Source organism: Pituophis catenifer, unplaced genomic scaffold, assembly GCF_029215685.1.
Source record: "Pituophis catenifer annectens isolate HBS135680 unplaced genomic scaffold, rPitCat1.0.hap2 SCAF_17, whole genome shotgun sequence".
Taxonomy (NCBI): Eukaryota; Metazoa; Chordata; class Lepidosauria; order Squamata; family Colubridae; genus Pituophis; species Pituophis catenifer.
This window is the reverse complement of record NW_027256897.1, coordinates 13637438-13663556: the sequence shown is the minus strand read 5'-3', so window position 1 is coordinate 13663556 and position 26119 is coordinate 13637438. Positions and strand designations below refer to the sequence as shown.

At 47.8% G+C, this 26119-nt stretch overlaps 1 protein-coding gene across 1 annotated transcript in view; it reads left to right on the top strand.

The window, feature by feature from the left end:
• Positions 1–26119, top strand: part of COL5A1 (collagen type V alpha 1 chain) — a 223103-nt gene that overhangs the window by 84191 nt on the left and 112793 nt on the right. Inside the window, exons 7-12 of the mRNA XM_070955824.1 lie at positions 1434–1694; positions 8913–9068; positions 10264–10320; positions 16650–16691; positions 16962–17024; positions 25602–25676. Of these exons, the coding sequence (XP_070811925.1) occupies positions 1434–1694; positions 8913–9068; positions 10264–10320; positions 16650–16691; positions 16962–17024; positions 25602–25676 (654 nt within the window). The remainder of the gene's footprint in view (positions 1–1433; positions 1695–8912; positions 9069–10263; positions 10321–16649; positions 16692–16961; positions 17025–25601; positions 25677–26119) is intronic.

Here is a 26119-nt window from a genome sequence, read left to right as displayed (position 1 = left end):
CAGGCTTTCTAGATTCTGTTGCATCCGGACCTTTCTCAAAGTCCAGAGTTCTCCTGTTTTCTGAATTTGCTTGCCTCAGAGGGCTTGATGGAAAGGCGAGGCCGGCCCAGGTCCTCCTTCCGTGGAGCAAGCGAGGTGCTCTGATCTGTCCAGGAACAGCCCCCAATTGGATTGGCAAATGGATCATCTCTATTTACTTCCATTTTCCTGATTTGTGTGGATTTTATTCTACAAACCTAGGGAGGATGGCTGTTGAATAACTTCATTTAAAAGTCTTTCTTCACAGTAGCTCAAGATACCATAGATGCCTTGGAAAAGAAGAAATTATATTTGATATTGTTTTGGATGAAGGGAGCTGCAGCTCACAAAAGCTGACGGCTTTTAATAAAACCTGTTCATTGGAAAAGGTGCTGCAGACTCCTTAATTTTTGGCTTTTGTGGATTAACATGGCTCTCCCTTTGGCCTCAGAACACAGATAGATGTCTGGTCAAGAGGCAAGCTTTGTCTTCCGAGTCCAATCTTCCATCTCCTAGGAGGGATGGTTTGAGTTAAGGAGGAAGCCAAGAAAGAAGGAGGAAGATCCACAGTTACCAGGTTAATATTTTCCCAGAGGTCTGTAATGTCGCTGTATGTAATGAGCAGAAGGAATAACTTTGAGAAACAGGAGAAAGAGCTCTGGCCAAGACAGTAGTCTGAGTCCAGGGCTGAACCATAATTCGAAAACCATTCCAGACTGGTCCTCCCTTAGGAGGGAAGGAAGAAGCACATGGAGACTTGCAAGATTGATGTCGTTGCTTCAAGGTAGACCAGAGTAGGAAACCAAGTCAAGAATGCTAGTCCTATTTTTATTATGAGGTTGTTGTTGTTAGTTACGAAGTCGTGTCCGACCCATCGCAACCCCATGGACAACGTTCCTCCAGGCCATCCTGTACTCCGAAGTCCATTTAAGTTCACGCCTACTGCTTCAGTGACTCCATCCAGCCACCTCTGTTGTCCTCTTTGAGTTTTATCTTCAGGATCTGGCCTTCTAAAAAGCAGTCAGGGTTGATCTCCTCTAGGACTGACTGGTTGGATCACCTTGCAGTCCAAGGGACTCGCAGGAGTCTTCTCCAGCACCAGAGTTCAAAGGCCTTGATTATTTGGTGCTCAGCCTTCCTTATGATCCAACTTTCACAGCCATCCATTGCAACTGGGAAAGCCATTATGAAGTTACATCTGAAGGTTCCTCCTTCCTGGACTGCTCTACTCCATTGAGTCACTCTGGGGGGGGCTTTTTGAAGAAAACAGGGCAGCGCCAGCCATGTGTGTCTTTATGTGAGTGTTCTGTTTGTGCAGCAGAGAATGCTGTGTGGATGGCACAGTCTGCGCCTCTAGGCTGTCCTGGGCAGAGTTTATGACAGCCCACCTGCCTCTCCTCTCTTCTTTCAAACAGAGCCCCACCCCTCTGCCCACCCCGCCACCGGTGGTGGAGAAGACCGAGGAGGAGATTCCCAAGAGAGAGGATGAACTGCTGACAGATGAATACGAGTACGGGACCATAACGGATGAGTACTACACGCCCCTCCCCTACGAAGATCTCAACTATGAAGACCTCGACAATCTCGACAATCTCGACAATCTCGATAAGCTCCCAGAAGGTGGCACTGAGGCAGAAGTGCCCACCAGCACAGTCCTCACCTACAATGAAACGGAGGTAAGTGGCTTCGCTTCTTCTACAGGAGGCATTTGGGTTATAAAGCCAGACTGAGGGCTTTGAGCAAACAGCCACTTGGGTCTAGCACACGGGTGTCAAACTCAATTTCATTGAGGGTGGCATCGGGGTTGTGTTTGACCTCGGGGTGGTGGTAGTGGGCGTGGCCAGGATGGGTGTGGCCAGCTTGACATCACTCGTGTCGGGGGCACCTGTGGTGGCCAAGTGCTAAGGCAGGACTTCCCTCAGACCTTTCTTCCTTCTCATTATAACCTTCCTTCCTTCCTTCCTTCCTTCCTTCCTTCCTTCCTTCCTTCCTTCCTTCCTTCCTCTCTTTCCTTCCTTCTTCCTTCCTTCCTTCCTTCCTTCCTTCCTTCCTTCCTTCCTTCCTTCCTTCCTTCCTTCTTTCCCTCTTTCTTCTCCTTTTTTTTCCTTCCCCTCTTTCCTTCTTTTTCCTTCCTTACTCTCTTCCCATCTTCCCATCTTTTTCTTTGTCTTCCTTCTTTCCCTTCCTCCTTTCCTGTCCCTTCTTGCATGCTCAAATGCAAAAGGGAAAACATTTCTCCTTTTGTTGTGTTTTCAGTTTGTTTTGATAGCCCTCTGCCAGCTAAAATGGAGTTCGGGGGGGACCCAGCTCCGTTTTTGCTGGCAGAGGGCTGCAGGAGGCCATCGTGGCTGAAAAGGGAGCCCTCCTGAGCTCCGTTTTCGCTGGCAGAGGCACCGCAGGCTGGTCCTTTGCTCTTTCCAGGGCAGCCCCGTGAGCCAGATTTAAACACCCCCTGGGCTGGATTCAGCCCGGGGGCCTTGAGTTTGACCCCCCTGGTCTAGCAGGTGAAACGAGACCTCCCTCCGGGCACAGAGGTGGATTGGCCACGGCCAGCCCGACTCAGTCCTAGGAAAAGGGCAGCGACAAACCCTTTTTGACGCCACGTAAGGTTTGCCCATGGGGTCCCCAGCAGTCTAGATTGACTCAAAGGAAAACAGGCAAAATGCAGTGGAACATCATAAGCAAATGGGTGGATTTTGAGCTTGGCTGGGATTCTTTGAATCATTTGATGGTTTTTTTTCGTTCTGACTTTGATCGCATTAATTACCCTGTGCTAAAATGGGCGGCCAATAAATTTAAGAAAGAAAATAAATGAGTTTGAATTGTGCAGCCACAATCAAATCTTCATTGTTTTAAACATTCCAGTTGTAAGTCATTGGCAGAGTTTTATCTTGTATTACTACTACTACTACTACTACTGTTGTTGTTGTTATTATTGATCATCGCACAGTCAGCCAGATGTTCAGACTGGGTTTGGCATTTTTGTCTACCTATCGAGTCCTTACCAAGGACCTGGGATAGGCAGAGGTGGAGATTTGATGGTGTTACAGATATTGTCGCAGGATGGAAGCTGTTCCCAGTAAAGCCGCCTTCTGAAATTGACTGATGGCGAATTTGTCAATGCCAATTGTGTGTGATTTTCTTGCAACAGCTTACAGGTGGTCCACTGTTACTTCAGCTTCTTTGCATAGGTGGCACTTACTATCTGTTGCTGTCTTCTCAATTCTGGCTTGTATACATTTGTCCTTAACTTTCAACTCTTTCAACTTTCCTGCTCTTAGCCATTGCCAGGTCTTGTTATTATCCACTTTCTCTGTTATTTTTTTAATGTACTGACCATGTAGTGCTTTGTCTTCCCATGTCTCCATTGTGTAGTTCATTTGGTCTTTCTCGTAGGCCAGTTTGGTCTCTCCAGCAGTCAGTAAGCCTTCCTGGCATACTAACTTCAGTGCATCTTCTTCATTGTCCTTTAGATATTCTTCCAAAGCCCTTTTTTCTTCTTCAACCATCTGATGTACTTGCAACATCCCACGCCCACCTATATGCCTTGGTAGGTAGAGTCGGTCAATGTTGCTGCGAGGATGAAGGGCATGATTCATTGTCCTTATTTTTCTGGTCTTCCTATCCATTGCTTTTAATTCTGCTTGAGTCCAGTCCACTATTCCTGCTGGGTATCTAATGACTGGAATTTCCTGGGTGTGGATTGCCTTGAGAGTGTTTCCTCCATTGAGTTTAGACTTTTAAGACCTTGTTCGCTCACTTTTAAACATTTTCTTGACTTCAGTGTGCTTGATGTTGTCAGCTTGAAGGATAACCCAGGTATTTGCAGTAATCATCTTCATCCACACTCGTAATGTTATTTTCGTGGGGCATCTTGGTTCTTTCGGTTTTCACTATTTTTCCTTGTTTGTTAGGGAGTGTGGCACATTTGTCCAATCCAAACTCCATTGCAATATCTTGGCTATATATACGGACAGTGTTGAGGAGCTATTCTATTTCAAGATGGAGTTTTTCCATACGGTTTCAGATCGTCCATGTAAAGGAGGTGGGGCAGTTGGCAGATGTTTTTGATGTTTAATAGCCACGGCCTGAGTTATTCAGTATTGTGGACAGAGGAGACAGTGCAGTGACAAATAGTAGTGGTGATAGTGAATCTCCTTGAAATATTCCTCTCTTGATATTAACCTCTCTCAGTTTCTCACCATTGACCTGCAGCTATGTCTTCCATTGGGCCATCGATCTTTGCACAGAAATTCTGATGTTTCTACTGACTCCTGCTTTTTTCTAGGCATTTGATTATCATGTGGCAGAGAGTCAAATGCCTTTTTGAAGCCAATCCATGCTACATTCAGGTTGATTTTCCTTCTCTTGCAGTTTTTCAAAATCATTTTGTCAGTTAGGAGTTGAACTTTTGTTGCTCTACTATTGGGGCAGTTTCCTTTCTGCTCGGGTGGAAAGAGATTGTTTTCAACTAGATGCTGTTGGACTGCAGCAGCTGCCACACCAGTTAGCAATTTGAAAGTTGTGGGTAAGCAGGTAATTGGCCCGTAGTTGCCTGGTGCTGCCCTTTTGCTGGATCTTTCATTATCAAGTAGGTTTTGCCAGAAATTGAAGCCACTCTTCAATTTCACCTCCTTTTAGTATGTTGTTAAACTGCTGGGCAATGATTTGGTATAGACCAGTTAGGTGTTTCAACCAAAAACCATGCACTTCATCTTCACCAGTGCTGACCAGTTCTTGATTTTCCTTGCTCTTTTCTCTACCATTTCTGCTGTTATTACTAGTTCTTTCATTTCAGCTTCTTTTTTTATTCTTATCCATCTCTTTTAACCAAACTGTCTCCTTATGGTATTTCTTTGAGTCATCCCATATCTGCACCCAGAACTGCACTGCTACTTCCTTGTCAGGTACCGACTGATTCACTGCAGTTTCTCCATTGATGGATTGGTAGAAACGTTTCTCATTGGATTGAAATTGGAGGTTCTGCCTATAATTTGCAATTTGAGCTTTGTATCTGCTAATCCTCTTGGCTATAGCTGTTATTTGCTGCTTTATTCATTTCCAGTGTGAGGCAGCAGCCAAAAAAGCTAATACAACCCTTGGTTGTATAAGCAGAGGCATAGAATCAAAATCACGTGAAATATTAGTATTGCTTTATAAAGCCTGGGTAAAGGCCACACCTGGAATACGGCATCCGGTTTTGGTCACCACATTACAAAAAGGATGCTGAGACTATGGAAAAAGTTCAGAAAAGAGCAACTAAGATGTTCAAAGGCCTGGAGACTAAACCATATGAAGAACGGTTGCAGGATTTGGGTTGGTTTGGCCAGTGTAAAGAAAAGAAGGACTGGGGTGTGTGTGTGTGTGTGTGTGTGACATGATAGCAGTATTCCAGTATCTGAGGGGCTGCTACAAGGAAGAGGAGATCAACTTATTTTCCAATGCACAAGAAACAATGGGTGGAAACTAATCAAGAAGAGAAGCAGCCTGGAACTGAGGAGAAACTTCCTAACAGTGAAGACAGTTAACCAGTGGAACAGCTGGCCTCCAGAAATCGTGGGCGCTCCATCAATGGAGGTTTTTAAGAAGGGACCAGACAGTCACTTGTCTGAGATGGTATAGATCCATGATGGCAAACCTATGGCACGCATGCCACAGCTGGCACCAGAGCCCTCTCTGCAGGCACGTGAGCCATCGCCCAGCCCAGCTGCACTGCGCATGCGTGTGCCTATTGGCGGCCAGCTGATTTTTGGGATGCGCAGGGGGCAGGGCGCATGCGGGAGATGCGCATGCACGGGGGGGTCACATGCATGTGTGGGGGCGGGGAGGAACATGGGGTGTGTGTGTGCGGCACGCATGTTCCGGAAGTTGGAAATGTGCCCGTTTCTGGTCTCCAGAGGGCCTCCAGAGCCTGGGAGAGGCCATTTTCGCCCACACAGAGCCTCAGGAAAAGCCTCTGGAGCCTGGGGAGGGCGAAAAATGGGCTTACCGGAAGTACCTGAAGTCCGGAAACGGGCCTGTTTCCGGCCTCCGGAGGGCCTCCAGAGCCTGGGGGAGGCCGTTTTTGCCCACCTGGAGGCTCAAAGAAAGCCTCTGGAGTCTGGGGAGTATGAAAACACTTCCTGTGCCATCGTGCAGGTTGCTAAAATTTTTGAATCCCACCCTTGTGTGCATGTGCTGGGTGGGGGGGCGGTTGCAGGGGGGTTGTGTGTGCATGCATGGGGGGGCACACATTGCATTATGGGTGCCAGCACACGCGTGGGCTGTTGCGCACATGCTTTTCACACGAAGAGAAAAAGGTTAGCCATCACTGGTATAGGTTCTCCTGCTTGAGCAGGGGGCTGGACTAGAAGACCTCCAAGATCCCTTCCAGCTCTGTTCTGATTCTGATTCAGTGCTTCCTTGAGTCTTCGGAGAGGGGCGGCATATAAATTGAATTAATTAAATTAAATTGAATTAATTACATTCCTTGTTTCTAAGTGGCATTTCTTGATTAGGTCTTCTTTGGTCTTCTTGTTCTTCAGCCTCTTTTCTTTCATGTGTTCTAGCTTGCTTGCATCTGATCCCAACTTGTTGATCTTATTTTCCACTCTAATCTTCCATTTATGTGATGCACCATTGGGGTTCCCCCCCCCCTCATCTCTGTTGATTTTACACCCCGGTATTTCAGTTATACCTGCAGCTGTGTTGCTTTGTTTCGTGCAGTGAGTCGGTGCTTATACTTGATATTGCAGTAGTTGCACTTTTAATCTTGTGCTAGTTGTTTCTTTGGAGCAAGCTTCAATGCAGGCAGCCTTATTCTGATGTTTGTGTGCTGTTCTAGATGCTCAGTTATTCTTTGTTTCAATTCTTTTACTTCTTTAGTTCGAGGGCTTTGTTCTTCCTGAGGCAGAGGAGTGGGTGCCTAGTTTCCAAATGAAGACAACGGTGTCTCTCTGCTGGATTCCTCTACTACCAGCTCCACCTGGTTTGCCTCGACATTCTGAGCTACTTCTGGCAAGGCTTTGATCTCTTTGCCCTGGGGGAACCTTTGCAGTTCTTCCAATTCTGCTTCTGTGAATACTTTATTCCGTATTATACATCGATGTTGATTTGCTAGCCTCTGTCCTGTTATTTCTGATTCTGGATGTTGTTCTTTCCAGAACTGGTGCATTTGTTTCAAATATCCTCTTCTTGTTGGACTTGATCTGTAATAGAAGATCATTTCTTTGTTTTCAATTACTGTATATTTGTGATGGGTAAACACCTTTATTTCCAGTAGTTCTGCAGCTGCTGCCCTGATTGCTCAGCCATCAGTCCTGAGTCCTGTAGCCCATTTATCACATCATCATCATCATCATCATCATCATCATCATTATTATTATTATTATTAGTAGTAGTAGTAGTAGTAATCTCTTTTATTCATTAAACATGAAACTCAGTCAACTGACCTGGTATCAACCTATTATTGTTATTGTTATTGTTATTGTTATTGTTATTAATTATTAATTATTAATTATTAATTATTTTATTAGTTCGATTTATATGCTGCCCTTCTCCAGAGACTCAGGTCGGCTTACAATGCATTAAGCAATAGCCTCCATACTTTTGTATATACCTGCTTAGTAGGGCTTTCGCCCCCCCCCCCCCCACAAGCGGTGTTCTTTTTTTTATACAAAGTCAGCTTATTGCCCCCACAATCCGGGTCCTCATTTTACCTACCTCGGAAAGATGGAAGGCTGAGTCAAGCTTGAGCCTGGTGAGATTTGAACTTGCAGTAATTGCAGGCAGCTGGCAGCTAAGTACTACTTTAAAGCACTTAGTCCACTGCGCCACCAGGCTCTATTATTATTATTATTATTATTATTATTATTATTATTATTATTATTATTATTTATCTCTTTTATTCATTAAACATGAAACTCAGTCAACTGAACATTCAAAAATGCATCACAAATACGATTGACTGGTGTTAATGGTTGATATGGGTTGCTGCCAGCATCCTAGGTATCAACCAAGTATCTTCTTAAATCATCATCATCATCATCATCATCATCATCATCATCATCATCGCACAGTCAGCCAGATGTTCAGACTGGGTTTGGCATTTTTGTCTACCTCTCGAATCCTTACCAAGGATCTGGGATAGACAAATCTGGATGTTTGATGGTGTTACAGATATTGACACAGGATGGAAGCTCTTCCACGTCAAGCTGCCTTCTGCAATTGACTGATGGCGAATTTGTCAATGTCGATTGTGTTCAAGTGGTGCTTCAGTTGTTTTGGGATTGCACCCAAGGCATCTATTACTATTGGTACTACCTTGGCTTGCCTTTGCCATAGTCAGTCTATTTCTATTTGTAGGTCTTTGTATTTTGTTATCTTCTCTGTTATTATTATCCTTTTATTCATTAAACATGAAACTCATGATTATTATTATTATTATTTACTTTATTCATTAAACATGAAACTCAGTCGACTGAATATTTAAAAGTGTGTCACAAATATGACTGACTGGTGCTAATGGTTGATGCGGGTTGCTGCCAGCGTCCTAGGTATCAACCAAGTATCTTCTTAAAATATATGATGTTCCGAGTAGCGCAGTTTTTTGCAGTTCTGCTGGTGTTATTACAGGAAGCTGCAATTTCTTGATGTGTTTTATAAAATACTTGGACACGGTACCAAGTGCCCCGATGGCAATGGGTATCACTGTTACATGTTTCACCCATAATCACATAGTTTTGATGGCCAGGTTGCGATATTTCGTGATTTTTTCCAGTTCTTTTTCTTCGACTCTGGCGTCTCCTGGTAGAGCGATATCAATAAATTGTACGCTTTGGTTTTTGACAACTGTGATATTATTATTATTATTATTATTATTATTATTATTATTATTATTATTATTATTATCTCAGAGCACAGGAAGAGTAAGTGAAGGTGGAGAAGATCCCGACAAAGATTTCTCCGTTACTGATTATGGAGAAGGATATTATGACGGCTATTTCGACAGGACCGACTCCCCTGACATTGGACCTGGAATGCCTGCTAACCAGGATACCATTTACGAAGGGGTGAGGAAGGACTCTGTCTGTGTGTGAGAATTAGACTCAGGTCCTGGGCGCATGCGGCCCACATCATGGCTGGGCCAGAGCTGATGGGATCTCATGCTGAGAATTCTGGCCTGCAGAAATGTAGGTGTTTCAGGTTAAATGGAAGGTTCCAATGAACCCCCAAGTGAAACTGACACAACCTCTCCAGGATGGGAGGCTAACCACAATGTCTTTCTGCCAATTTTAATGCATTCTTGCCATCTCTTGCAATTGTTACAGATTCCAAAGAAGCAACCAGTGAATCTTGTTCACTGGTTGAGACTCTAGAAAGAGGGCAGAGAAGAGCAGCAAAGATGGTTAGGGGACTGGAGGCTAAAACATATAAAGAATGGTTGTGGGAATTGGGTATGTCTAGTCTGATGAAAAGCAGGACTAGGGGAGACATGATAGCAGTCTTCCACTATCTCAGGGGCTGCCCCAAAGAAGAGGGAGTCAAGCTATTCTCCAAAGCACCTGAAGGCAGGACAAGAAGCAATGGGTGGAAACTCATCAAGGAGAGAAGCAACTTAGAACTAAGGAGAAATTTCCTGACAGAGCAATTAACCAGTGGAACAGCTTGCCTCCAGAAGTTGTAAATGTTCCAACACTGGAAGTTTTTAAGAAGAGGTTGGATAACCATTTGCCTGAAGTGGTGTAGGGTTTCCTGCCTAAGCAGGGGGTTGGACTAGAAGACCTCCAAGGTCCCTTCCAACTCTCTTATTCTAATCTCATTGAAACATAATGTTTGACTGGGGAGGTCTATATTTGCGCATATAACTGGATAGACCCCAACAGACAATGGAAGATGAAGTCCCAATACTTGGAATTGTGGTGTGGCATTATTTAAAAGCTTTCTATGAAAATGCAGAGCAAATTCCAAGTTTGGGTTTGCAGCTGCAATTTGCCTTTATACCAAAATTAACACGGACTATATAGCGCCTTTGGATCACAGTAAGACAAGCCGCCAGGGTTTGGGGGGGATGGATTCAGGCTGGTGAGGTGAGCTTCTCGTTAAAGAAACTGTCCCAAGATGAATCGTGCATTCACCAAGCATCAAAAATCAGTCAGCCTGCAAAGGTAAAAAATACTGGTGCTTTGCGTTTATTTCTGGGTTTTATGTCCCTGCTTGCATTTTTTATCCCACATGTATGACTTGCTTTCTCTTCCTCTGGTGCAGATCAGTGGACCTCGAGGTGAAAAGGGGCAGAAGGGGGAGCCGGCGATCGTTGAGCCAGTAAGTGTTCTTGCTTTGGAGGTAAAAGTGTGCTGCAGAACCTCATAGTTGTGGCCTCCACGTTTCCTGTGGAACCTCCAGCGACCAGATCCAGGGTATATAGTTTGTGAACCTTAATGGTTGCCTTGCCTGGCCTCGTATCCTGTTGCTTCCTGACGGAGTCACAGAGAGACGCCTGAAATGGCAGATGGAAATCCAGAGCCCCGGATCACGTGGAAGGGTTGGAGGTCTCTTATGTGGAGGTTGGGATTCTTGCACACGTGGGAGTAGGCTGGCCAAGGACTCCGCAGTACTCTGAAAATGGCCATTTCTGCCCCGTGATCGGCTGTGTGTCGAGGCCTCCTTGGAAGCCCCGGCAATCTCTCCTTGCTCCAGTGAGAATTTGAATGTGGAAATGAGCTGCGGCTGAGGGGATCGGAGAGAAGAAAAGGCTCGGCTTCCTCCAGCCTCATCTCAGGCCAGGACTCTCTTGCACTGATTGTTGAGAAGACGCACAATGTAGGTGTCAGTAGCACCACAGTGTGACTGAGCAGCATAGAGCCTGGAGCTTTGCATGGCGTCTCTCAGTAACGTTTCATCTCGAGGCTCTTTCAGCACTGAGAGAAAAAGCTCCACTGGCCATTGAACCAACACAAGCATAAAAGTCCCCATTGGCGATCCCTGCCCTGCCTCAGGCATGGCCCCTTCAGAAGGCCCCATCCTTATTTGTACAGAGCCCAGAGAAGAGGGATTGCTGGGGTCTCCTGTGTGTGCTCTCTCCGCCCCCCCCCACCATTAAATGCCGCCATCCAGTGGAAGACATCTGCCAGTTAACTGCCCTCTGCCAATATTTCCTTTGCTTTTGCCCAGGTGCTTTGTGTGGGTGTGTCAGCTGGTATCAGTTGGGCTCCTTTTAGACAAGGGTTTGGCTCTATTTCAGAAGAACATTCAGCTCTGGGCCAGAAGCAGCCTGAGTGACAGAGCACAGAGCACAAAGAGCAACCACCTCCCTCTGTCCTGCTTCACTGTACAGCCCCAGTACAGTCGCTGTTCTCACCCAAATACGACAAAGCCTCTGATGTGAACTCAAAAGATTCCTTTATTAGGAATGCTGGCGGCCCCGGCAAAAAGTTTCTCTCACAGGCTAACAAGTCTGTCTGTCCGGAAGTTGAATAGTTGTGTGCCACACCTATTCACCTCCGCCCCCTGCCTTTTATCCCCAGAGTTAGGGTGGGGCTCTGCTGGCAGCGGTGGCTCTTCCATCCCAAAGACCGGCCCATGGATTTCTGCTGCTCTCCTCTCCTCTGCCTTCTGTGCATCTGTGCATCAGGCACTGGACCTAGTTGTTCCTCTTCTTCCTCATCAGCCACCTCCGGATCTGGGAGCTGTTGACTCTCCATCTGAGGGCTGAAGGATGTGCCAGGCTCCACCTCTGTCTCCATCTCTGACAGCTCCATTCCCTCTTCCCCCTCCGAGCTCTCAGCTTGCCCTGATACTGACCCTGACCCCCACGCCTCCTCTTCCTCTGATTTGGCTGCTGGAGGGGTTGCCAGCCGACAGGCCACAATTGCCACCAACCCCAGCCAGCCTGGGACGATGGGTATCATAGTCCAGCAGACTCTGGAGAGACAGCTTTGATCCATGGCTGAGACTGGGCGCTGGAAGCTTGTCTCCCCATCTGAGCCTCTGTTTTCTCTGCACCTGCCTGTAGAGATGCCCGGGAATTCCAGGTGTACTTTAGTCCAGGCCTTATCCCACCTTTCCCATCATCTCTTTGGTAGCCGGAACATGTTTTTGTGAGCCTCATGTGTTGGTGTGTTTGTTCAAGGAATGGATCATTTTCAACTCACTAACATTCATTTTAAGCAACTTCTCCACCCCCCTCTGTTTTAGCCATATAAAACACATTTGGACCTCTGAAGGCATAATTGAACTTGGCTGCAGAAATCCAGATAACCACTGGATTGTTTTTTTTTCTCGTGCAAATGATTAGACTTTGATAGAAAGTGCTTTAATCTTTTGTGCAGATAGACAAAAGGTTTGTGTTGCCTTAGAAATCATTAAGCACGAGGGCACTAATTCCAGTCTTAATGATTTTAAGATCATTCCGTTCCCAAACCCTCCCTTGGCTTCAGAGCTTTTGTTTTCTGCTGTTTTTTTGTGAGTGTTTGGGGTTTTTTTTGGACAAGGCAAACAAAATCCTCACCTTTCCAGGAGTCCTGCAATGCGCTGCCCACTTTATTATGCCAGAAAGTTGGCAGCCGAGAGTTCTCACTGAACGCTGAAACGAATTTTATTTGATTGACTATTCATTTCTACAACTTCTTTGATGCTGTATGTCCAGAAAATTTGAATGGCTATAGTATTAATATAATATAATATAATATAATATAATAATATAATATAATATAATATAATATAATATAATATAATATAATATAATATAATATAATATAATATAATATAATATAATATAATATAATATAATATAATATAATATAATATAATATAATATAATATAATATAATAAGATGAAATGCAAAAATCAAATGATACACTTATAAACAATCAATGCTCCCTACATGGGGCTCCCCTTGAGGAGCACCCGGAGGCTCCAACTGGTGCAGAATGTGGCCGCGCGGGGGATTATGGGAGCGAGGGGTCGCTCCCATGTGACACCTCTCCTGCGTAAGCTGCATTGGCTTCCAGTGGTCTTCCGGGTGCGCTTCAAGGTGTTGGCTACCACCTTTAAAGCGCTCCATGGCATAGGACCTGGGTACTTGCGGGACCGCCTTCTGCCGCCGATAGCCTCCCACCGTCCAGTAAGCTCCCACAGAGAGGGACTCCTCAGGGTGCCGTCAGCCAGGCAATGTCGGCTGGCGACCCCCAGGGGGAGGGCCTTCTCTGTGGCAGCTCCCGCCCTCTGGAACGATTTGCCCCCAGAGATAAGAAGGATATCGGATCTCCAGGTCTTTCGCCATGCCCTGAAAACTTTTCTTTTCCATCAAGCAGGACTGGCGTGAAACACCCCCCCCCCCTTTTTTTAGCTTTTTAGTTGTTTAGCTTTTAATCTGTCAATGGGTTTTAATTCGAATTGTTTTAAATTGAGCCAGTTATGTAATTCTTTTAATAATTTTAAATTTTGTATTGGCATGTGTTTTAGTTCTGGCTGTTCACTGCCCTGAGTCCCCTAGGAGAAGGGCGGTATACAAATTTAAATAAATAAATAAATAAATAAATAAATAAATAAATAAATAAATAAATAAATAAATAAACAAACAAACAAACAAACAAACAAACAAACAAACAAATAATAATGTGAGGCTGCAGCCTTCCTCGTGATTTGTCCCACTATGCCTTTTGGAAGAGCTCTTCAAAAATATAGCAGTCTAGGATTAAAATGGTCATAATTGAGTAGGTCCAAATCCAGGGGTCCCTGGAGATGAAATTTTGTCAGTGGTGGGACCCTCAGGAAGCCCGTTCTGCCAGATCTTCCTGGATTCCTCATCCAGGAGATAAAACAAAATTTATTTATTTATTTATTTCATGTATTTATATGCCGCCCTTCTCCAGAAGGATTCAGGGCGGCGAACACAAGTTAAAAACATGTACAACAAAATCCAATTTTAAACCAAATTAACTAATAAATAATAAATAATAAAACCCAGAATCAGATTTGATCCCTGGATGCTCGTATCGCAGCCCACCCATTTTGTTTGACACGTCAGTGCCTCCCATCTTTCTTCAGGAGCTCAAGACAGCATAGATATGCCTCCTCCTATATTTCCCAACAACAACCTGGCAAGGTAGGCTGGGCTGAGAAAGGGTGAGTGGCCAGACTTTGCCGAGGAGGTGCAACAGCTGGGGGTGGCTCTTCCTGCCCCGATTGCCTCCTTTGTCTCAATGCCCCCCTGGCTTAGTCTTTGCATTGTCCTCCCAGTCCGAGAGTCCTCCAAAGGCTGCCCCCAATTGGGAGCCCTGGCAGGGGAGCTGCTGCCTCCCCATGAGGGGCTTAACCAGGCCAGGGAGTGCCTGAGCAGCCACACTCCCACAACCGACAGTCTTTGCCCGGGTTTACTGCTCATTCATCCTAATCCGGCCCCTTTCGGTTCATTGATGAATCGTGATATTGTGCCAACCCAAAATTCAGGAAGCAGCTAAAGTGAAACCAGAAATTCTCTGGCGGTTGGTTGTTTCTGGAAATGGTCCCTTCCTCTGTCCTTAGTCTTGTTGGAGAACAAGATTTACAATTGAGGGGGGGAAGATGGAGGGGAAAAACCTCTCCTGAGACCTCCGAGCTTTCCTCCACTAAGTATGGAGAGGACTGTGAGGCAGGTGCCTATGCTTCTCCCTGCTAGAGGTTGCCCAGAGAGGGAGACACACCCTCATCATCAGGCAAACATCTGGCAGCTCCTTGCCAAGCTTCGGCCTGCAGAACTGCTGCCAGAAAGTAAACAAGACCAAATGCTGGCCTGTTTGACCTCTTCCCCCAAAGACCCCTCTGTTATGGACAGTTGGAGGAGGAGGACCTGCCCTCAAAAGGCAACCCCATCTGTGTTTAGAGAGCGGCGAGAGTGGCCTCCCATTGTCTCCTTGGAGGAACTTCTGCCATCAGCAAACCATCCCTTTCCTGGAATGGACCACTGGGAGCAGGGCGGCTGCCTGGACTTTGGAGGAAGGCCGTCATTGCTTCTCTCTAACCTTGGTAGTGCTAGAAGCCAGAGTGGACCAGGGCCTCCCCATAGGGGACCTATGTAAAGCTCTTTGTCCGGCAAAGATGAGGTGTGTCTACTAGTTGTGCTTGTGAAGGGTGAGGTGGAAATATGGGTGGCATCAGTTGTTGTCTTACGGTTCAAGGATCCTGAGGGTGCCAGTACGGGATCTGCCAGGTGGTGGTCATTCCTGGTCCACCTCTGCCTTGGGCCTCTGCCTGGCTCCCTGTCCTGCCTGGCTGCTTCACTTGAGACCCTCTGGCTGTTAAACCACAATTAAATGGGAAGGCATCCCTCTTCCCCATCTTTATTCCCAAGGACGTTTGAGGCCTCATGGAGCTGGAAATAGGAATCTGGCCTCAGTTTGGCAGGGCACCCAATTTTTCTTCCGAAGCAGCTCTGTTTCTGTTCAGTTCTTGTTGGCCTTCGTTCCTTTCCTGAAAGGGAGCAGCCCCTGGACGGTCTCAGGACCCTCCGAATCCCACCAGATTCTTGGGAAATGAAAGGGGGAGAGGAGCCCCCCAGGCCTTCGTTGTGACGGGTGGCAAGTGAAGCGGCTCCCAACAGCATCGCTATTGGAGGAACAGGCCTTTCCTGAGGGCACCTTCAAGGCTTCCGTGGTTCCCCCAAAGGGGGTCTGTCCATGTCCCGGGATCCATCAGCTGGCCTTGACATAGCCAGAGAAAGAGATGGGGGGTGGGAGACCCTGGACCGTCTTTTCAAATTGCCCTGGAGTCGATATGCAGATGTGCTTCCTCAGCCATTTCGGGGTAGGGTCCCTGGCATCTCCCGCTCTTCAGCTTCCGTCCTGCAATGCAGAAGCCAAAACTGTTAAGTTCTCACCATTGTTGGAATTCACCAAGGGGAAGCCTGAAAAACCACCTGGGCAGGTCTGTCGGGGAGGAGGACCAGGGCCTTCCTGGTTAGTGGTCGGGAATTTTTTTTTTTTTTTTAATTGATTTATATGCCGCCCTTCTCCAGAGACTCAGGGCGGCTTACAATGCGTTAAGCAATAGCCTTCATACTTTTGTATATTTATACAAAGTCAGCTTATTGCCCCCACAAACTGGGTCCTCAATTTACCTACCTTAGAAAGGATGGAAGGCTGAGTCAACCTTGAGCCTGGTGAGATTCGAACTTACAGTAATTGCAGACAGCTGGTGTTAATCACAATGCTATCAGTCTGCTGAGCCACCAGGCCCTATAATTCCTGGTTGTTGTTGTTTTTTTAGGGAAAAAAATATTTTTATTTTTAAACAAACAATTCATCATTAATCAATCAGTGCAACATCTCTGAATTCCTGGTTGTTGGAGGGCCCATAATGTCAGCTCATTTCACGTATTATTTCCACCAGCACCCTATATGACCCCAGTCCATGAAAGCTGGATTGGGGGTAAGCACACAAAACTGGAATTTAGCTCAGTTGTGATGCTTGTCTTTCCCTCCCTCCCTTTCGCTTTTTGCTCTCACACCTGGGACGCTTGTAGGCAAAGGGGGTGGGGGGTGGGGGTGGGGTAAGGCTGAGTGGGGTTTCCTGGAGGGATTCAGCCGTGCACAAGGCAACTGGTGCCGATATTTGGAACGGGGCGTGTCCGGTGCTGTTCTGTGCTTTTCATCTCGTCCTCCTTCTCTTTCAGGGCATGCTTCTCGAAGGGCCGCCTGGCTCAGAAGGCCCAGCCGTAAGTTGCTTGCCTCTCTTTGCCTTTTGGCCCCAGGGATGTGGATGGGTCTCCTCCGCTGTGGCTGGAGCAAGTCTGCAGAAGGCAGCTGCTCTCGCCTGCAGCTGCTTCCGTGGGTGAACGTGGTGCTCCGTGGCTTCCCTCCCAGGTCAATTCGACCGTGCAGAAGTAAACCGGTCCCTCTTGTGCTTTTCCCCTCCAGGAGGAGGGTGAGAACTTCCTCCCTTCCTTCCCTCGGAGCTGACTTTCCTTCTTTCTCTCCTCCGTCAGGGGCTTCCAGGCCCTCCGGGAACAACAGGGCCAGCGGGGCCAATGGGAGATCCTGGAGAAAGGGTAAGTTCTCTTGCAGGTAGGCTTACCTGGAGTGGAGGGCACCGCTGCATTCCCAGACTTCTGGCTGGGGGAGGTTGCAAGCCATTTGGGGGCATGTTATCCACAGGCCAGGCCTGGTGCTGATAGAAGGCACGGTGGGGGGGGGGGGAGACCCTGACTCTTCCTTGCTAGAGAAAGAGAGGGGGGGTAGGAAGAGAAAGAGGGAGGGAGGGAGGGAGAGAGAGAGGAAAAGAAAGAGAAAGAAAGAAAGAAAAAGAAAGAAAGAAAGAGAAAGAAAGAAAGAAAAAAAGAAAAAAGAAAGAAAGAAAGAAAGAAAGAAAGAAAGAAAGAAAGAAAGAAAGAAAGAAAGAAAGAGAAAGAAAGAAAGCCTCCTATTTTCAAGGGCCTCTTCTGAGGTGCAATCACCTGGAATTATGAAGCACAGGAACAGCTGGCCAAAGCTGCTTCACACACACCCTAGGCCAGTTGTGAGGTTGTGAGGTATGTTGATTAGTATATTTTCTTGATCATGTCCATTTCATAGTGTGGACAATAAGTAGATATGATCTGCAATGACACATTATCCCAAAATCTAACTGCTTAGACTGGTTAGTCCTTGAAATTCTCCATATTTTTTTCCTGAAGAATAACAAAACTTTTCTAATCGATATTATTATTATTATTATTATTATTATTATTATTATTATTATTATTATTATTATTATTATTATTATTATTATTATGGTTCATTGCACAGTCAACCAGATGTTTGGACTGTATTTGACATTTTTACCCACCTCCTGAGTCCGTCCCAAAGTCCTGGGAAAGGCAGATGTTGTGGTCTGATGGTGTTAAAGGATGTGAGCTGTTCTAAGTAAAGCTGCCTTTTGCAATTGACTCGTGATGATTTTGTCAAGGCTGATGGTGTTCAAGGGATGCCCCAATTGTTTTTGGGATTGCACCCAAGGCATCTATTGCAGGATACAGAAACAAGAGTTGGAAGGGACCTTGGAGGTCATCTAATCCAACCCCTTCTCTAGCAGGAGATCTATACTATTCCGGGCAAATGGCGGTCCAATCTCTTCTTAAAAGCCTCCAGTGATGGACCCCTTTGTCTGAAATGGTCTAGGCTAGAGTCTCTAGCTTGGGCAGAGGGTCGAAGGCCTCCAAGCTCTGTCCCAGCACTCTGATTCCATAGTTGATCTCTACATTCTTATCAGCAGGGGCTAAGTCTGGCGTGTTGCATGGCTGCAATTCTAACGTTCCAGAGCTTCTCCGTTCTCGATTCCTTTGTTCTTACTGAAGGGTGGGCAGATGCTGCCCAACTCCCATTGATATAAAACTTCCCCCTTCATCTGGGGGTAAAAATATGTGCGTGGAAGGCAGATGGTCCTGGAAAGGCAGAAATCTCCAGCGTTTCTCCTTCCAAGAGGCTGTTTCCAGCGGTGGGGCCAGCATGGAGGAAAGAGGAAGACATATTAGCTGCTCATGAGATGATGGCAGGAAGCCAGAATCTGCTTTTCTGCACACCTGCTGGCCCTCGGAGCACACCTGCCAGACCCACATGGTTCTTAGCACAGTGCAGGATAAAATTATGCCCCCCCCCAACCTTTTCCTGAATGTCTCTTGCGAAGAAGATCTCAGCACTTCCTAGCAGAGTCCACTGCTGAGCAGTTCTTGTTGTTGGGACTGATTTTAGCGTCCTCATTTTCCTACTGCAAATTCATTTCAGTGTATTTGAGCCAAGGTGGCGCAGTGGTTAGAGTGCAGTACTGCAGCTACTTCAGCTGACTGCTAGATCAGCGGATCAAATCTCACCGGCTCAAGGTTGACTCAGCCTTCCATCCTTCCGAGGTGGGTAAAATGAGGACCCAGATTGTTGGGGGCAATATGCTATTTAGTATACTGTCTTTGGTGTAAGCCGCCCAGAGTCCTCGGAGAGTGGGCGGCATAGAAATATGACTAATAAAATTAAATAAATAAAATAAATATTTCCATCAGCTGGCAATTTTGGGGTGAGGATGGGAAGTCAGAAAACCCCCCATCTGTAGCCACGGGGTTCTCGTCATTCTGAACCAGGTTATTTGCACACAAAGCTTCCTTAATTAGGTTGTGCTGTTCTCAGACTGTTTGCAAATCCAGTTCCTTTCATTAGCCTGTCCCACAGGTGCTTTTTTTTCCAAGAGGCAACTGGACTTTTTGGTTTTTTTCTTTGAAGACATTTCGCTTCTCATCCAAGAAGCTTCTTCAGCTCTGACTGGATGGTGGGGAATTCCCTACATTGTGTGTTTGGGTGTGGATGTTTCCTCATGGATGCATTCCAATCTCCCCTCCTTGAGTTGTGAGTTAGGCTGCAGCCTTATGGAAGAAGTTCAAGCCAGTGGTGGGTTGCTACCGGTTCAACCCAGATCGGGCAAACTGGTAGCGGCAGCAGGAGGCTCTGCCTCCTCTGCTCTGCCTGGATGCTTCTATGCAAGCACAAGCATGTGCGCGCCCATGAGTGAACCGGGATTTAAAACCCACTACTGGTTCAAGCACATTGTTGCATCATTTCACATCATTTGGACAGCCTAAATGAGGCACCTTTACATTTAAAAAGCAAATCATACGGGACAACTTTCTCCTCCATGCCTACATTTAGTGTTTAGGCAAAATGCGGTCCTCTACCCTGCCCCCCCCCTTTCGCTCCTCGCTCTGCCATCTGGACCCGGAGATAATTGCTGTGTTGGTCCTGCAAGGCAAATGGAGGGTTGGAAGCTTTTGATTCCATCTAAGGTATAATTGCTTTCTAAGAGGGCTTTACTGGGAGCGGAAGCCAAAGCGAACACACCCGCCCCGTCTCCAGACGAAATGCAGAACCCTGATTTTAGGCCTCCGCTTTGGAGTGGGCTGCCCTGAGACTCCCTGGGGCCTCGATATCTCTTAGCTGTAAGCCTTAGTCAAGGCTTTGTCGGGCTCCCAGGAAAATATGCCTGAGATGGTATAAGTCTCCTGCTTGAGCAGAGGGTTGGACTCCCTTCCAACCCTGTTATTCTATGTTAAATGTGTTTGTTTCCCTGTTTAGGCTCTTTAATTAGGCATTGATGACTAATTTATTAATTATCATGAACGCTAAAAGGACAGATTTAATCTGATTCTGCTATAATCAGAATATTCAGCTCCATTTATGATGAGTTTCAATTGCACAAAATTCACCGGGGCATTTCAGCATTGGAATAAATGTGCTAGATTTTCTGAAATGCATCATCTTCCCCGGGAGGATGAATAGTTTACCAGATCCGAATGGATGATGAAGGATTGTCTGGTTCCATCGGAGTCCCTGCAGTCTTCACAGTAACCAGCAGAAGGCGCTGCAGGGTATGAAATGGCCCTTGAAAAGCCATTTGTTTTATTCCCCCCAAGAACAGCAGGGGGCTTGGGGGGTTTTCTGGGCTGCCCATTTCCTCTTTCGAGTGCTAAAGGAGATCTGAATTCCTTGTCAGGCTATTTAAGTTTCTTGTTGCTCTTGGAGATGTTTTTGTTAGGAAAATAGAACGTTTTTTCCCCTTCCCCTAAATGAATGTCAAAGTGGATTAGACCAGGGGTGTCAAACTGGATTTCACTGAGGGCCGCATCAGGGTTGTGTTTGACCTCAGAGGGCCGGGTGGGCATGGCCAGGGTGGGGGTGACACGGGGGCATCTGTCCTTACATAGCAGCAGATGAGGTACCTCCTCAAAGAGGAGTCCCACACCCCTCTGAAGCAGTGTCACACCCGGTCAGTTGGAAGGAAAGATGTCGGGGGCATCTGTGGTGGCCAAATGCTAAGGTAGGGCTTCCCTGAGCCTGCCTGCCTGCCTGCCTGCCTGCCTGCCTCCCTCCCTCCCTCCCTCCCTTCCTGTCTGTCTGCCTGCCTCCCTTCCTCCCTCCCTTCCTCCCTCCCTCCCTCCCTCCCTCCCTCCCTTCCTTCCTTCCTTCCTTCCTTCCTTCCTTCCTTCCTTCCTTTCTGTCTGCCTGCCTGCCTCCCTTCCTCCCTCCCTCCCTCCCTCCCTCCCTCCCTCCCTCCCTTCCTTCCTTCCTTCCTTCCTTCCTTCCTTCCTTTCTGTCTGCCTGCCTGCCTCCCTTCCTCCCTCCCTCCCTCCCTTCCTTCCTTCCTTCCTTCCTTCCTTCCTTCCTTCCTTCCTTTCTGTCTGTCTGCCTGCCTCCCTTCCTCCCTCCCTTCCTCCCTCCCTCCCTCCCTCCCTTCCTTCCTTCCTTCCTTCCTTCCTTCCTTCCTTCCTTCCTTTCTGTCTGCCTGCCTGCCTCCCTTCCTCCCTCCCTCCCTCCCTCCCTTCCTTCCTTCCTTCCTTCCTTCCTTCCTTCCTTCCTTCCTGTCTGCCTCCCTCCCTCCCTCCCTCCCTCCCTCCCTCCCTTCCTTCCTTCCTTCCTCCCTCCCTCCCTCACTTCCTTCCTTCCTTCCTCCCTCCCTTCCTTCCTTCCTTTCTGTCTGCCTGCCTGCCTGCCTGCCTGCCTCCCTTCCTCCCTCCCTCCCTCCCTCCCTCCCTCCCTTCCTTCCTCCCTCCCTCCCTCCCTTCCTTCCTTCCTTCCTTCCTTCCTTCCTTTCTGTCTGCCTGCCTGCCTGCCTGCCTCCCTTCCTCCCTCCCTCCCTCCCTTCCTGCCTGCCTGCCTGCCTGCCTGCCTCCCTCCCTCCCTCCCTCCCTTCCTTCCTGCCTGCCTTTTTGCCTTTTCACTTCCCTCTTCATTCTCCTTTCTTCTTCCTTCTCCTTTCCTTATTTTTCCTTCCTTGCTCTCTTCCCATCTTCCCATCTTTTTCTTTGTCTTCCCTCTTTCCCTTCCTCCTTTCCTGTCCCTTCTTGCATGTTCAAATATAAAAAGGGAAACATTTCTCCTTATGCTTTGTTTTTAGTTTGTTTTGATAGCCCTTTGCCAGCGAAAATGGAGCCTGCGGCCTCCCTGAGCTCTGTTTTCGCTGGCAGAGGCACTGCGGGCTGGTCTGTTCCTGTTTCCAGGCCAGATCTAAGCCCCCCATGGGCCGGATTTGGCCCATGGGCCTTGAGTTTGACACCCCTGGATTAGACCCTACACTGCAAGTACCCACGGAGCTGCTGCGGGGCTGAACAAGGGCTCCAGGACCTGGCAGTGGCCGAGCCCTCGACTGCCTTTTCCCAGCAGGCTTTTGGGCGCTTCGTCTCTCCAGGGACTGGAGAGCCCCTCCATGCTGTGGAAGCGTGGACTCAGCCCGGGAGCCACAATGGTCCCTCCACATGCCACACTCCGGTCTTCAAAGCCGCCTCTCCTGCCCTTCCTTCTCTGAGTGGTCCACACACCATCGTTTGGGGTTCTACTCAAGGGTCTTTGGAATCTTTGAAAATGGCATTTTCCTTACGCCCCGGGACCTCTGAGGGCAGCACCCCTCCGTTTTGAAGGCCGTGGGTTGCTCAGCGTGGAGGGTGGCTCGAAGGAAGGGATCCGGCTTCTTCAAAGCATAGCAGGTCCTGTTTGCGGATGCTGGCTTCTCTCGAGATCCGGGATACGGTTTCTCAATATGCCTGCCTTTGTAAACAAAAGCTCCCCATGGCTTGATAAAACCTGCATCAAGCCGGCATGTTGTACAAACACACCTGGTCCTTCGCCTGCAGAGCTGGTGTAAAAGTTATTTCTGCCGGTGGAAGCAACCAAAACAGCATTTCTCTCTCTTGTGGGCTGTTCGCATTGATATTGTATTTTTCTGATGTTTTAATTCATGTGCCGTGTTTTGAACAAATTAATTTTGGGCCCCAGATTTACTTTCAAAAATTGAACCGGGGCCAGGCCGAGCTCTAGTGAAGCATTAAAAAGTGGTTTACAGAAGGAAGAATGTCTGCCCCAGAGAATGCCAGTCTGGAAGCAGAAAAGCAGAAAAGCTTTGGGCCTGGACTCCGCTTCTCGCCAAGGGCAGCAGAAGAAGCTCTTGGTCTGCTTAGGGGTGGACACGCTCCAGATTTGTTCTGGGGTGATCACATTCGTCTCAGGCCAGTCTGTCTCACAAGCTGCCTGCCACATCTAATGAACGGCTGCAGGATTTGGGTTTGGCTGGTCTAAAGAAAAGAAGGATTGGGGGGAGACAGGATAGCCGTCTTCCAGTATTTGAGGGGCTGCCACAAAGAAGAGGGGGGCAAATTATTTTGCAGAGCACCAGAAGGCAGGACAAGAAACAATGGATGGAAACTAATCAAGGAGAGAAGCAACCTGAAATTAAGGAGAAACTTCCTAACAGGAATGACTTGCCTCCACAAGTTGTGGGTGCTCCCATCACTGGTGGTTTTTAAGAAGAGACTGGGCAGCCACCTATCTGAAATGGTACAGGGTCTCCTGCTTGAGCAGGGGCTGGACTAGAAGACCTCCAAGGTCCCTTCCAGCTCTTCCTCTTCCTCTTCCCATTCCATTCCATTCCATTCGGGCATGTAGCTCAAGGGTGCCCACCAATGGCAATGCAGAGGCCTGGTGCCTCTTGTCTCCTGCTGCCAACACCAGAATGGCCCCCAGGGACCAAGGAGGAGGGGCGCCCCACTTTTCAGACCGGAAGAGAGAGTTGAAGGGGGCTGCATCCCTGGCGGGAGGGGGGAATGAATGGAGGGTCACCTTGTGAAGCTGAGTGAGCAATCTTCATGCTGCCCAAAAGGGAGGATGCGCGGAAGGGGTCATTTGAGGCCATGCCATTGTGCATGAATCTACACCCCTTCCTCATAAGAATCTTTCTTCCTCTTTCCCATTCCGCAGGGCCTACGTTTAAATTTGGAAATATAAGTACTTTTGTTTATACACGGAGACCCCTTCTGAACTTCGTGCTTGACATAGAGAAGAATGAAACTCTGACTTTGGGTTTTTCCAATTAGGCTGATAGATCTTTATGGAAATGGCTTGTTCATATTATTATGAAAAAGCAAAAAAGTTGTGATTTGATGCCGGTGCCTTGTTTTATTGTAACAGAGAGAGTCGGAAGTCAATGCTGTTTTTTCTTTTTTTCTTATCTTTCCTCACTTTTCTCCCCCCCCCCCACTGCTTTTCTATTTACTTATGTATTTTGTTTTTTATAATACTTTATAATTCAATTAAAAAAAATTGGAAGTCCAGTGAAATAGGAAGGAAGAGCTTGTATTTAAGTCATTTAAAGAGCATCGACGATACCAAGATCCGTTACTGTTTTATATTTTATTGACTGCTTTTTGAAGCCTTGCCTGAGCTATTGCTCCCAGCAACTGCCTCTCCTTTACAGCAGGGGTCCCCAACTTTCCGGCTTTATCGACTGTTTGGGGGATGAGTGGGGGATGGTTCTGCGTGAGTGATGGGCAAGCCTGCACCTGCACCAGCGGTGGGATTCACATTATGTTACTGCCGGTTCGCCCTGTGCGCACATGCTCACTTCGTGCATGCATGCATGCGCCTGGTTTGTACGTGCGCCTGCCTTCCGCACATGTGCTTTGCTCGCATGTGCACCCTCTGCGCTTGCACCCTGCCTCAAAAATGTGCCTAAATAGGATGGCATAGGGTGGACGGACCCACCCGCGATTTCCACTACCGGTTCAGATGAACCAGTGCGAACCGGCTGAATTCCACCTCTGATGTGCACGTAGCTCCATTTGCACAAGTGGCAGTCACGCACGCCCACCACTTGTGCAAATAGAGTGTGCACACACGAGCTTGCCTACTGCTCGCGCAAGTGCGGGTGTGTGCGCTCACACTCTCACCCGCCACTTCCACGGCCCGGTATGGAAGGGCTGAAGGCCCGATAGTGGGCTGTGGCCCAGAGATTGGGCACCCCTGCCTTACAGTCAGAGCTTCTTTCTTCTGGAATTAAGACCCATGGAAGGCTAGGCTTCGTTCAGGGCCATCCTGGTGGTGCACTGAGCATGGATGTGGCATCTCTCTGGTGCGTAGCCTGCCCTTTTACCCAGGCAGCTGGCTTATGGACCAAGAGTGTGTGGTGTGAGGCGGCGCCACACACCACACACTCTCCCTGCTGGCTGCATTCCCACTAGGCCCCCTCCCCTGGATTTCACACTGTGCCCCACAGCCTAAAAGCCCCAGGAGAACTGGGTTGGGGCAGCGTGTGCCCTCCGTTAGGCACTGGGCACCGGTTTAAATAGCGATAGCAGATATTCTTTCAGTTCATGACAGATGTCAAGCAGGAGGGCTAACATGTTTTTAAGGAAATCCACTTTTTATCGTTTACTTTCTTCCTCACTTCTCAGTGCGACCTTTCCTAAAGGATCCAAAACCTGGCAGGTATTTTGGTTCAAAGGTTTGGCAGCCCTCGGCTTTGTGAAAGGTGGCAGGGCTGGCAGAGCTCCCAGCCCAGGGCATTGATGGGCCTCTTGGCAGGCAATGGTTGAAGAAGGGCCTCCCGGGGGTAATTTTCCCAGCACTCTCAGTTCCAGTGGCCCCTTTTGGACCCAGTGCTAAGATTCATTCGTGGCCAGGTCAACCAAGCCGAATTCCAGATCAAATCAACCAGATTTTGACTGCCTGCCTAGAATTCAGATAGGGACGGGGGGGCCGTGGTGCTATCTCAGCTCAGCCTGACTTTTTTTTGTGCCAACCTTGCTGTGTCCAATGATGTCCTTCTTGCTCTCCTTTGCCAGGGTCCACCCGGACGTGCAGGGCTTCCTGGTGCTGATGGTTTGCCAGGCCCGCCTGGGACAATGCTGATGCTGCCGGTGAGTACGACTGAGCCACAAAGCCTTTCCAGGGCTTCCTTCTTCCCTTGAGTAGAGACTGCAGACCCATTGAGAGCCGCGGTGGCGCAGTGGTCAGAGTGCAGTACTGCAGGCTTCTTCTGCTGACTGCCAGCTGCCTGCAATTTGGCAGTTTGAGTCTCACCAGGCTCAAGGTTGACTCAGCCTTCCGTCCTTCCGAGGTGGGTAAAATGAGGACCCAGATTGTTGGGGGCAAGAGGCTGACTCTGTAAACCACTTAGAGAGTTTAAAGCACTGTGAAGCGGTATAGAAGTCTAAGGGCTATGGCTACAGAGGAAGGAGTGGGAAGGAGTCACCCATGAAGGAGGCACATTCCTGCCTCAGTGGCTGTGCAGACAAGGGGTTTGTCTCTGCTGTGGCTTGGCAGCACTTCAGAATCCAAGAGGGAAAAGCTACCTTTCCCC